The 13497-nt window shown below is 46.9% G+C and overlaps 1 protein-coding gene across 4 annotated transcripts in view; it reads right to left on the minus strand.

The window, feature by feature from the left end:
- Window positions 1-3042: 3042 nt before the first annotated feature.
- Window positions 3043-13497, minus strand: part of ulk1a (unc-51 like autophagy activating kinase 1a) — a 29731-nt gene continuing 19276 nt past the window's right edge. For 2 of the 4 annotated variants that reach the window (XM_036526498.1, XM_036526497.1), the window contains exons 16-28: window positions 11983-12105; window positions 11259-11407; window positions 10056-10130; window positions 9284-9540; window positions 8573-8766; window positions 7317-7432; window positions 6813-6938; window positions 6497-6684; window positions 6095-6273; window positions 5649-5767; window positions 5195-5352; window positions 4134-4269; window positions 3043-3741 (exon numbers count right to left, since the gene is read on the minus strand). In XM_036526498.1, coding sequence (XP_036382391.1) covers window positions 3686-3741; window positions 4134-4269; window positions 5195-5352; window positions 5649-5767; window positions 6095-6273; window positions 6497-6684; window positions 6813-6938; window positions 7317-7432; window positions 8573-8766; window positions 9284-9540; window positions 10056-10130; window positions 11259-11407; window positions 11983-12105 — 1876 coding nt within the window. In that variant the 3' untranslated portion in view covers window positions 3043-3685. Of the gene's footprint in view, window positions 3742-4133; window positions 4270-5194; window positions 5353-5648; window positions 5768-6094; window positions 6274-6496; window positions 6685-6812; window positions 6939-7316; window positions 7433-8572; window positions 8767-9283; window positions 9541-10055; window positions 10131-11258; window positions 11408-11982; window positions 12109-13497 lie in introns of all 4 variants that reach the window. The other 2 variants (XM_036526496.1, XM_036526495.1) reach the window with 1 other exon arrangement.

The following is a 13497-nucleotide window of genomic DNA, read 5'->3' on the forward strand; positions in this document are numbered from 1 at the left end:
CACAGAAAAAATAGGTCTATAGTTTTATTTAGTTTATTATCTACCCATAATATGTTACAACAGTCTAGCAATAAAAACATGGTTGCAGAACATAAAAGTCAGTGAACAGAAAGTCAGTTTTCTATGGGCAGTGGGTGATTATCCTAATGCATTCCTTATAGTGTATCTCTAAAGCAATAAATACTCATTTACAGAACTTATTTACAAGCGATACAGAAAGGTTAAGGTAAAATATACACTCAACAATGGCAAAAGATTTATTTATACGCACAGTAGCAAACTTTTCAAGTATTATGAAAATATATACATTGGTTTTGGTGAACTGTAAACCATTTACAGAAAATGTATGTCTGGGTGTCCATTATTACATTCATTTATATACAGCAGCAGTGAAGAGGAAGATGGTTAGGGGGGCGCAACCTCTAACTGGTGCAAACAAAAAAGCTGGAGTGTCTGTTGGCAAATTTGTACACCCCCTAAATGCAAGCGCATCCAAGCCTGAATTCCAAAACTTTCCCTAAACCGCAGCAGCCCTCCCTCTTGCTACACAACACACTGAGTTTTGATACTGCCTGATATACATCTTTATGTGAGAGCACATTGTATTTCTGTAGGTTCGTGTAGGCTGAGATCCAGCACATCCCACCACCACATTTGACAAATACACACATGCATTTCACCGGTTTAATGTCAACTATGTAGCTAAAAAAAAAGAAAAAGCAAACTCAATCACTCGGCATACATGAATTCTCAATTCTTCACAAACTTACATCCCATTTTGGCTTCACTGTTAAGTGAGAAACAAAAACAAAACGAAAACACTCAATACAGGTACAAATACATTTATATATATTAAAAAAAAATTTGCAGTGAACACATTTTGTTTTGTTGACTATCAAAGGTGCCTTTTTTTGTTATTTTTCTCATTATAGCTTATAGAATTCCTCCATAAAGACACAGACAACAATCAATACAAACAACAAGCTAAACAACCAAGACAAGTAAAATGCACTCTGCCTAATTAAAAAAAGCCTAACAATGAAGAAAAAAAGTCAAATTAATACCAATATAAGAGCATACAAAATGAAAATCAAACAGGATGAGCTCCATCTAAGTATACTTGTTTCTTTAAGTCTTTCATATACAGTACTGATTCTTTCACTTGTAGTAGTGCAATAATAAATACAAAGGACAGGCTCTGCTGTGTACCAGTCTGGCCTGGTACTACACAGGCCAACAAGGGTGTGGCTGGGACCCTGCTGTCCATGTCGGTCTCTGGTGTGCATGGGGGGCAGGGGGGGCAGGGTGCGTTTCACACCAGGCTGGTCAGTCCAAATGAGCCTCGCGTGAAGGGCACCCTGCAATCTCTGAGGTCTCTGTAGAACCAGGAATCGCACACTCCCCCTCACACAGCAGCCTGCTTGGCTTTCAGGTAGTGTCAACTGGACACAGCTCTCGGGACAGAGCATCGCGGCAGAAGGGAACTGAAAATGGTTACTATGACAAAACAATAGGAAGTGCTGTCCCTATGGAAACGTCCTGAGGTGTAGTCCAAGACTACAACAGCCCTTTCCAGTAAGTCCACCTATGGATTCATAAAGTTGCAATGTCCACGACTGTGAACTGTCAACTCTTGTGGCATCTGGACTACTCAATGACCTCGTCCCATAATTAACAAATGGAATTAAAATATTTCAACTGATTGAAGACTACATAGGATTGTCCAGGAGCCACATTCCTGACTTTGGTTCAAAACATGCCTTTCATGGGGTTTCTGACCCCAACCCGTTCTGTGCTACTTCAGCACATGACTGCTTTCTTTCTAAACAAAGAGCAAACACAATTGAAACCCAATTATTTTTCGCTCCAATTTAAAAAAAAAAATCAAACAAAAACAAACACGGGGAAATAAAAAGCTGACATTAAAAGCCACATTGTCTTGGACAACATGGGATCCTTAATAAGCATCATACATACGTTCTGCAGGTAAAGGGAAAAGAGCATTTGGTAGGGGCCTGAGAAAAGGGATTAAGGAAATGGGGGTAGTGACGTCTTATGCATACACAATTTTGATAAATATAAAAATATTTAAAGTGCTCCTCTGTTCAAACCTCCGGCACTGGGAGTTAGAAAAGCAAACATTTTAAAAGGCCTCTTCCTTGGTGTTCTTTGTCTTCACATCTTCAGCTGGGTATTCATGTAGGTCTTTGACACAATTCTCTATTGCCAGACTGCTCTGCTACATTTTGGAACACTGAAATGCCTGTGATTACAGAGCATACCAGATCATTGTTGTAACGATTCAATATGAATTATATTAATTTTTTGTGAGTTTTTTTGTGACAAGAACACCATGATTTTTGTTAATTGTTGTTGGTGACTGATTTGTCTTAGAGTGCCAGAGTGCTACATATGCCTTTGCAGGTAAATAGGTCTAAAAATGCTTCTCGCGATTGCTACAGCATGATGTAGGGATGCAAAGCAAACAGCTTGTGGAAAGGTCCACCAATAGAATGGGGGAAATGGGAAATGCTGGCAAAATCCAGTCTGAGTTTTCAGCAGTTTGCGTGTTTTCAGCGTCATGGCTGTTACACAATACTTTGGTCAAAAATTGGGCTTTTTTTGACCCCAGTCAATTCCGAGCCCACCTTCCAAATGGTTTCAAATGGTTTATTTTTTAAAACATACTCGTTACGTTCTACTATGTCAACAGCTTCCAAATTCTGCTGGAATCTTCAGCTTGGTATGGCATTTTCTTCATTTTCTCGAGTTTAAGAGGAAAACCCGTTTTAACTGAAGAGTGTGAGCCATTTCCTCACATGCATAAAGAGGTATGACAAATGAAATGAAAGAATTAGGGCAACATAACCACTTGGCCTTGCTATCTGGGAAACAAATACAATCAGGTGGAATCATGTCCTGCTGGTAATGAAATGTGGGCATCTACAACAGCAGCCTTGGATCATATTACCCGACGATGGGTTCTTCTCTTCAGACAACGCGGTTCCCTGCCTTTTTTACAGGGGCTTTGTTTGTTTGTTTTGAGTCAAGCGCTTCTTCGCTCTTGTTAGAGCAGTTCTTCTTTGACCCCTGCGCCTGAGCACAGGGGTGTTCTTCTGGCAAGAACAGTACAACTCTGCCTTCCTGGAGAACTCAGCTCTGTCTCCGGTTCTCCAGAGCTTCATTGTGTTCTCATGTCCAGGGGACTGCTTTCATATTTCACTTGAAACAGGTCTTTCCAGAGAGCCAAATCTCAGACATTTGCAATGATAAGCTTTGCTGCTTGGCTCACAGATGTTCGGCTGAATCGACTGACGGTGGCAGGGATGACCATGGGAGCAGATGCTCAGCTGGTACCCTTTAGCGGGAACAACGCACCTTTATTCACAACTCTAACAGTGCAGATGTCTGGGGTTGGTTGTCATACGAGGGAACTGGAAGCCTTGGGTGTTCTTCAGGCACCCCCCCCCCCCCCCAAGAAAATTTGGGCTTGAAGGCTTGAAGGGGCGCAGCAAGGGAGGGGTGGGGCATGTGGTGTGGAGGTCAGAGGTGAAGGTGGAAGCGGATACAGGGTCACAGTGAGGAGAGGCGGGAAGCAGAGGTTCCGGGGTGCCAACCGTTGTGGTGGGAAGTGGTGGGAAATTCTGCTGACTACTTGGCTCAAAGGAGGCTCTGATCACATCCCTCAAGCGCATAGCCCAGACTGCAGAGCAGAGAGCCGGCGCTCAATGCATAGCTTACCTGTGGAGAGACACATACAAACACACCTTTTTAACTGTCTCACACCTGACACTGACAGCAATAAGGTGCTAGGTGTAGTAAATGGTGGAGCAACAATCCAAAAGTGTGGCTCAGTAATGACAATACAAACTATTTATTAACATTACCAAATGAAAAAAACAGATTATGGTCATTATCACGGTGGATCTAGTTGGTGCGACTGTCACTGTCCTATTGCTTTGAGTATTTCAGTCAATTCCTGTGTTTGAGGTCAATGTGGTAAACCCAGATAGGGCTGAGACTACGCAGTAGGGAAAGGTTAGCAGGCTCTGGGATTCTGGGAGCTTCTGGAACAAAGGGAGGTCTGTTCCACCTTTGCCAGGTCTCTCGTGCACTGAAAAGGTCGTACTTACACTTGCTGATGTTGCTGATGTCTGACTGCTCGGTGATGATGAGGGACAGGCCCTCCATCAGCAGCAAGGCCTTGTGGTAGCGCTGGATGGAGGCTTCTCCGTGGTGGAACATTTCATCCAATGCAGCAGACTGCACCTGGACATGCAGAGATGTGGAAAGGGGACTTTACTGAAAGGTGTAGGAATAGGTCTGGATCCCTGTAGGGATACCGCTGACGCGCTCAGGAGGAAGTCACTAAACCTGGGCTGGTCCAGCAGATTTCCAGATACACAGTTCCAGTCAAAAGTTTGGACACATCTGATTAAGATAATGGGAAACATGCATTCAGAGACATTTTGATCTGAAAACTTAACACTTAAATGCTTGAAATTTGTTTCTTAGACAAATATAAATAGTGAAGTTGATGCCTATGTATGAATTTATGAAAAAAACTTAATATCAAAATATTTTTGCCTACTTTGAAGAATCTAAACTATCAGATAGTTTTGATTTGTTTAGCACTTTTTTTGGTCACTGCATAATTCCATTTGTGTTATTTCATAGTTCTGACGTCTTTACTGTTATTCCAAAATGTGGAACATAAATAAAGAAAGGTGTGTCCAAAATTTTTTTTTTACATTTTTTTACATTTACATTTTTTATTCATTTAGCAGACGCTTTTTATCCAAAGCGACTTACATAGGTTACAGTACTCTACAATGTTATCCATTTATACAGCTGGATATTTACTGAGGCAATTGTAGGTTAAGTACCTTGCCCAAGGGTACAGCAGCAGTGCCCCAGCGGGGATTGAACCGGCAACCTTTCGGTTACGAGTCCTGCTCCTTAACCACTATGCTACACTGCCGCCCTGTCAAAAAAATTTTGACTGGTACTGTATTTGTTTTTTGCCAATATTGATAATAACAGCAATGTAAGATATTGTTGTACTTGTGTGGATACGGACATGTGTGTACCGCATTTAGAACAGTCAGGTATGAGGCCCTAAGAACGGAGACAGAGACAGAGAGACAGAGAGAGAGAAATAAAGAGAGAAAGAGGCAGAATCGCAGACCCTTACCATCTGCACAGTGTGGCTGTAGACCAGCTTCTCAGCAGTGATGCTGTTGATGCGGTCCATTAGGCGCTGTTTGTGGAGGAAGAATCTCTGCAGCCGGACGTTGAGGCAGCGGCAGGACGTGACGCTGGTTTTGTAGAGCTCATTCAGCTTCTTCACCACTGCAGACAGGAGGGGGGGGGGGTCGCAGTAGTCAGCAGAGGGAGGTCACAGCATATTCAACACAAAAGGTCACGGCACAGTCAGAGAAGGGAGGGATCGCGGCACATTCAACCGAGAGATCACTGCACGGTCAAGAGGCAGGAGAGGCCCACAGAGATGCTCCTGGTGGCCTGTGGTTGAAGTGTTCTTTCTTGCGGTGTAAATTCACCACCCTGCTGCCCAGTGGCACGATCCACATACAGAATTTTAAGCACATTCCAATAATGGCGTGGTGTGATTGTCTCTGGCTGCTAACCTTGTTTGACTGCGGAGGAGGGGAAGAGCTTGCCCTGCTTGATGCTTTCCATTGCAGTGTGCAGAGCAGAGGACAGGAGCTCTGCGGTCTTCATGTACAGCACCAGCTGCTCTGCATAGCTGAAACACACACACACACACACACACACACACACACGTGTTAGTCCCACAGAACCCACAAGTGGCATGGCACATTGCAGCATTCAGAAGCCTTCCAAGCACAAAGCAGAGGACGGCCAAGGGTATGTGCTGAAATCTTTAATTTACTGTGAGTGCAAACTGGCAACACTAAACCACTGGCAGCACAGTAAATCTTGTGTACAGTAAAAGGGGCAGAGATGACATAAATGTCAGCTTTGTTCAGCACGGAGAAGAGAAGCTGACACACGACAGGTGACCACCAGCACCCTCTCAAGCCCCCACCCCCCCAACCCCCCCACCACTCACCTCCACTCTCTGCTCAGGAGGCTGATCTGATCAGCCACCAGGCTCTGCTGCTGCAGGAAAGAGGCGTCGGGGGCCTCGCTGGTCTCCATCCCGCTGCCTTTGGAGCTGGCGATCTCCATGACGCAGTGGACGAAGGCCAGCGTGAAGCGGAGGCTACGCAGCGTCTCTGTGTGCTCCTGCTGCAAACGGGAGCAGGGGGGGGGGGGTGTCATTTACGCACTTACTACAAGGCTGCTGGAACCACGCCCTGTGGCCTTGCGGTAACCACCGGCTTACAGCCTGATTACAGCGACCACTTCCAGGGATAAATGAAACTAAGACAACCTAGCTTGCACCAGCAGAAAGAATGGTTCTTTTATGCATTTAATTTGGCCAAGGCGGGACCGGTTTATCCCTCCTCACCTCCATCAGAGTCTCCTCTGGCAGCTCAGGGGCTTCGAAGGTGACAACCCCTTCCAGGTTGGCTGTCACAGGGTCAGTGAAGCCAAAGCGTGGGCTTGAAGGACCCTCGCAGCCGTCTGCGCACATGCCCGTCATGGCCTGGCGACTGCTGCAGGACCCGGCTGAGCTGATTGAGCTGGAGGAGCCCACTGCAGGAGATAACAGGGATCAAAAAGAGTTAGACACACCAAACATTTGTAATGAAATTTCTATTAAAAAACAATGGAAAATTTGTATATGCTACTGTAATGCACTCTGCTGGTACCCGTTTTCCTACCTGAGAACATTCGGGTGCGTGTTGTCTGCGGTGGGGTGCTTCCACTGGGCGGGGAACCGACAGTGAAGATTACAGGGGCTGGGCTACCTGAACCCACCACCATTCCACCTCCACCACCAGGGGGAGCTGTGGGGACAGCATGTGTTATTCAGCAGCCAAGATAAATGGAGGAGGGTTGGAGACGGCAGCAGCCAGAAGCTCCCAATCTGATTAAATCCACTGAAACTGACATCTGCGTCAGTTTCATGGTTTTTATTACATGACCCTGTTCTCATGACAACCTAATCTTGAAAAGGAAAACATTTACTTTACTTGAAAAAAACACAGTAGGCCTACGTTTAAAATACACATTGACCTGCAAAGATTACACCCATTATCTAATCTACCGTAAAAGCATGCTACACATTCTAAAACGGGACTATATCTACACAATAAAAAAAACACCAGGAAAAAATTCCAGGAAATGGCAAAGAAAGTAGGAGACTCCCACGCCCTGACCCATACCTGTGGTGTCCATGGGTCTCTCCGAATTTAGACTCTCACTGCTCCCTCCATCCAGTAGCTGGGGCCCGAAGGCGGCCTTCAGCAGCATGTCCGACAGGCGTCCAGCGCTCAGGGACCTGGTAGGACAGACGACAGCTGCAGAGATCCACGGACGCACTCCTGACTGACAGAATGCTGTGACAGAATGCTGGCCTTTAAAGATAAGAGTGTTTTATTTTTTTCCACAAGCCTCTGTTCGTTGGGTTGGGAAGATTATGTCCCATGTTGCTGAAAGATCTGGTACGTACACTCATAACACAGTCTAACAGGATGTGAGGGCGGGGGTTAAGATTGATTCTCATGATCAGTCTGGTCCCGTTGCAGCCGGATACCATGCCTCTAAGCCTCTCCTAAGCTCTTCCTGTGATCCTCCTAACGTCTAGACTGAGTTATTACAATGAACTTATATAATGCGTTTTGCCAAGTGTCAGTGACCCCAGGTGGAGATCCTGAAGTCAGCGGCTGCATCATGAGGTTCACTGGCAGCACACAGCCCCTGGTGCGCTTCACTGGGCCGTGGGAGATTGCACTGGCAGCTGGGGGTCCGCCCCCCACGCGCATCCCTGGCCTTCTCACTCTCTCAGTGTGAGGTCCATGGCAATGGCGACAGGTTTCTTAACAGCGAGGCGGTGAGTCATTCGCGCCCCCCCCCCCCCACCCCCATCTCCCCAAGGCCCGCAGTGCTGCTCTCATCACCGGCTCCTCTGCAGCCTCTCTGTAGGCTCCTGCACCTCCCAGGACACCAGAGAGCACTTCCTCCCTCGTTATGAAAGAGATCAACCGTCAAAGCCAGCAGGAGGCTTTACTCCCGTCTACATCCTTTTTTTATTTCCCAGACCGGCTCTGTATTCTCTCCTCAGATACTCACACACCGTGAACACCGACTGCGTCAGTGCGCGAGAGTGGGTAGGGGATAGAGACGGAGGGAAAAGTTGTGGCGGGCCTTCCAAACAACACAACACATCACAAGCAGTGTTAAGATGTTGCCTGCTGTACCTTTTGAACATCTTAACAGATAACACACTTGACAAAAAGATTTTCCTCTCACTTCCATGCCTGATGTTCAACAACTAACAGACGGTATTGTTGTAAGCTAACAGAAAAACATGTGAACATTCTATGTACTGCAGTATGCTGCTGAGATGTTTCCATGCGTTCCAGGGGGAATGCACTGTGCTTTGCAGGACGGACTGCTGGCTCCTCTTCCGAAATCATACCTTTTAAAAGAGCCTTTGCTCTTCTCTGCTGCTTTGCCACAGGAGCCAGGCTGGGCGCCGGGGGTCAGCGCCAGGTCCTTGAGGTCGGGAACCGTCCTGTTTCGGGTCGGCGTCAACATCAGACCCTGCTGCGCCAGCAAGGTGACCAGGTTCTGGGAGCTTGGCGGCTTGGGGAACTCAAATGGTGGCATGGCCTTTACAGGAGGGAAGCAAATATCAGCACAATCAGACTGCTGCAATGGTGAGCATGCTGAAGCATATTCTTCATATTTAATTAAGACACCTTACTTTTTCAATCAGACTGAAATACAATATAGTGGAAAAAATGCAAGATAAAACAAAGCTCATTCAAGTGATTCCGTATTTACATTACATTATTGGCATTTAACAGATGCTCTTATCCAGGGTGACTTACATCAGTTACAGTTTTTTACAATGTTATTTATTTGTACAGCTAGATATTTACTGAGGCAACTGTGGATTAAGTACCTTGCCCAAGGGTACAACAGTAGTGCCCCAGTGGGGAACTGAACCGGCAACCTTTCGGTCACCAGTCCTGCTCCTTAACCACTATGCTACTGCAATCTCACCTATCACAGAAGCAAAAAGCACAGGGGACAAAAACAAAGAGAGCCAAGCACAGAAGACAGCGCACAGGGGCCAGAGGCCTCTAGTCAGACGAAAGTGTTGGAGCGGGGACAGGGGACGCACCTTGGTGGGGGACCCCAGGATGGTGGGGAGTGGGCTCCTCTGCATGAGCTCACTCAGTTTGGGTGATGAGTGCAGGGGTCGGCCGGGCGCGCCCCCTGGAGGGACCTGCTGGGGCTGGCTGCAGGGCCGCGGTACTGGGGGGTCCGAATGCTGCTTACGGATCTTCTGCCTGTAGCCGTGGGCGGCCTCCATCAGACAGGGGTCGCTGTGGAGCCGAGTGCACAGGCCGTGCTGCTGCGGAAGGGACAGCTCTGGGCCTGAAGAAGACAGAGGAGACAGATTCAGCCGGAGACATGACAGCTCTGCTCACTGCAGTACAGCATAGGGAGGTACCTGTTACCTTGTTCTGAGGAGCAAGGCGCTACACGTTGGAAACTTTTAGGCATTACCCACATTTTGCCCCATTCCTAGAAGGGCACGGGTCACTGTGTGGCAAAGCAAAGTGAGCCAAGCAGGGACAGATCCTGCTGGCATCGCTCATGGGAAAAGAAAAAAAAAAAAAAAACAGCCAGCACTGCAGATATAAGCATCTCATCACAGAAACACAGCCCTCCATCGCTGACTCAGACAAAGCAGAGGCTGAAATGCCAGTACTAAGCCAATCTGAATGGAGACTGAGCTACATAAACACTCTGTGCAGAGTCTACCCGCAGGCAGGGCTGCTATAGAGCCTCAGACAAAGAGGGAGCAGAGCTGTGTGTCCGAGTAACGGGAACTCCCCTCCCCCGAAACCCCAGCAGGCTGGACGGCTGACAGGGGAACCCCAACTCACCTGCACCCTGCAGCGCACGGCCGGTCTCTGTGCCCAGCGGACAGGTCTGGCCAGGCATCTCTGGGATCGTCCCAACTGGAAAAGAAACGAGTGACCGTGTGAACAAAGATGCCTGACACCCCCTGCCCCCCCCACCCCTGTTCCAGTGAGCTGGCCCCTTTCACCACCTGTCAGCATAACAAATGGACACCGCGCTTGGGATGAAATGGGCCCCCCAGCCCACCGACACCCACACCCACTGGTACGATCAATCACTACAACCGCCGCCCTCAAGGCCCGGCATGTGGCTACACTTTTCTTCCCCCGCCCCCCTCCCTTTAAAATGATTTTACTTCAGGATTTCAAGAGTAAAGAATGTTCTGCAGATTTGCCATGAGGCACGTAGCTGAATTTAGCCGATCTCAACGCCTTCATCGCAGAGAGTGCAGCTCCGAAAAAAAAAAAAAAGTTGTAGCAATAAATTAGGCTTCCATGCCACGGGCTTTTTTCCCTGCATGGCAGAGCCATGTGATAATGTTCAACTGCCATGAAACCTTGTTTGCCCGAGAGGCAAGCTTCAGTGAGGCGCGTACTACTCTCCGAGAGTGATCGCCCTTTCCAATATGGCCACCGACCCAATTTCACACAAATGTGTTCTAGAGCCGCGCTGAATACAGAGGGAGCATGACATTCACCGTGGATAATCTACAGTAGCCAGCCAATGCAATTATGCTGCTAAATATGGCCACCATGCTCTGTCCATCTCGCAAGCCTGTTTTTGCACACTTGTTCTAAATAAACAACGCAGTAGCTTGACATCGCGACACGTACAGGTTAATGTGCGCACATCATTTAACATGCAATCAGATCATTTTGTGCATTAGTACAGGGATTCAAAATCTTGTTCCCTTACCCTCAGTTCCCTGTGAGAAAATAGTTTGGTGGCCATATCATATCAGTGAAAAGAACACACCAATCCCACATTATGAAACTCTCTGGAATTCTAACAGTACTATCAGCCTCATGATAACACAGCAGTGATGTTGGTCTCACCTCCTTTTTTACAGCCATATCTTAATGGGTTGGTGAGGGCTCTTGTAACGGCAAGTTTCACTTGACTGCATGGATGTTTAATTTTTTTTTTCTGTTCCTTTTTTCTTTACTACATCTTTTCGATTGTATGAAGTGTAAAGTTGAATACATGGGTGAGATCTGAATGCATACCTTGAGGGGAGGGCTGGTAAGGTCTGGACCCACCCAATGACAGCCTGCGGCCACAGAAGGCTGCACCCTGGTCGGGGAAGGGGGGTGAGGCGCCGATCCTCCCGATGCCCTGGGAGCCAGTGCTGTACCTACGCTTTGGAAGCACTGCCCTGGAGTGAAAGAGGCAGCACAGGGTCAGCACAGTCCAGGGGACATCAATGTGCCTTAAAACGGACCTCACCAGGCAAAGCTTCACTCAACCCATGCTACCTTGAAATGGATTTAGTATTTATCTGTGCCGTTTATTTTACGTGTGGTATTGCGATATGTTTTTAATTCTGTGATCTAGTGACTGATGTATGGTAGTACACTTGGCTTCCCTGTGTCGAGTCAGGTTTAACAAGTTAGGGCTTGAATAATGTTGTGCTCGCACTCACTGATCTGGGAGTGTTGTTATCCTGGTCTGACACTGTTGCTCGTTCAACTTGAATGGATACACTTATGCTCTACTGTACTGGAAGCTGCTCTGGATACGAGCGTCTGCCAAAAAATGTAATCTAATGTAATCTGTGTGTACAGCTTGTGCATTTGTTTGTTTGCCTGTATGTGTGTGTATGTGTGGGTACATGTGCATGTGTGTGCGTGTGTACTGACCCGTGCTGGCTTGGGGAATGCCGAGTCTGTTCCATGCGCTGGTAGTTGTGGATCTGTGTGTGTGTGTATGTGTGTGTGTGTGTGTACTGACCTGGGTGACCCATGCTGGTTTGGGGAGTGCAGATTCTGCTCCATGCGCTGATAGTTGAGGATCTGTGTGGGGACGGGGATGGGTACAGACTGACTGTAGCTACTGGCGGAGAAATCAGCAACCCTACTGCAGGCAGAACGAGACAAAGAGAGAGAGAGGGAGAAAGTGTTGGCGATTCTCCTGGATATGGAAAGAGCTGGAGGTATTGATGGAGTCGAGATAATAGACTGACTCCTCTTCAGGGGAGTCTTCTGTTTAATCCTTTCCCTTCTCACAGAGGCCCCTTTATTACTTCATCGTTTCTCAGGACTGAGAGGATCCTGCTTGAAATTCAACTCCCACAGCCTGCTCTCTGGGTTCAAACAGCCAGGAGAGGGAGGAGCTGACCTAACTTGGCCCATGAGGGTATGTTCACATGTAATATTCGCAGCTGTCTTTGCTTGTTCCAGGTAACAACCGAGTGTGAACTCACACCACGCATCAATTTGTTTAGGTTTGATGCAGCGTCCTTATGCTCCAGTGTTTGCCTTCAAACGTCTTTTGTTCACGTTTTGAAATTGGCATTTCATTGGTATTTCTCACATACTAAGACAAATGTAATCTTAACAGCATAAGCACCGCACCCACAGGAATTAAGAGAATTAATGTCTCGTGAGGTGATGCTGGTTTTCTTGCACAATACTAGAATTAGAGTGCCACTACTTCCAACTGAAATAGCCTAGCGCAGCAACAGAATGGAATTCCATTTTCTAAGCCAGAGTAGGTTTCTCCATTTTCCTCTGCCAGCAATAATGATTGAATAAGCCTACATTAAATTACATTATTGCAATTTAGAAGAGGCTTTTATACAGAGCCCACAGGCTACAATTTTATCCATTTATAGACCTGGATATTTACTGAGGCTATTGTGGGTTAAGTACCTTCCCCAAGGGTACAACAACAGTGCCCCAGCAGGTAATCAAGCCAGCAACCTCTTTGTCACTAGCCTTTGCTCCTTACCACTACACCACACTGCTACCCCCCCCCCCCCAACCCTTCTACATGCCACAGTATTCCAAGAAGTGAGATCCCTTTGATTTCTAGGTGGATATGCGAAAGGACCCACTGAGCACACTTATCTTCACTGAGGAACTCACACACTGAGCAAGTCATGCATTGACGGTTTATAACAGTTCCGCACCATGAGATTTCTTCGCAGATTGGATTGGATTTCTCTGCTGCAGAGCTTAACACACAAGTTCTTTAACGGGTTAGTGGGACAGGCTGGAGATCTTTGCTTATTGATTCCGTATTTATCTCCACCAGTACAGGTCTGCTGGGATTTACATTTAATTCTCATTTCACTTGCCAAGTGTAGCTTCATAATATCTCACTAAAATATTAAACCACTGAACCCCAGTGGAAAAGCATCAAGAGATAAAAGGCTGGAAAGCATTTAATTAGAGCCATGTCCCTGATGAAAAAAGGTCACTCATCCCAAAACCCAAGACATGTCTTTGAGCTAATGGAGAAAGC

The sequence above is a fragment of the Megalops cyprinoides genome, chromosome 4 (genome assembly GCF_013368585.1).
Source record: "Megalops cyprinoides isolate fMegCyp1 chromosome 4, fMegCyp1.pri, whole genome shotgun sequence".
NCBI classification, from domain to species: Eukaryota; Metazoa; Chordata; class Actinopteri; order Elopiformes; family Megalopidae; genus Megalops; species Megalops cyprinoides.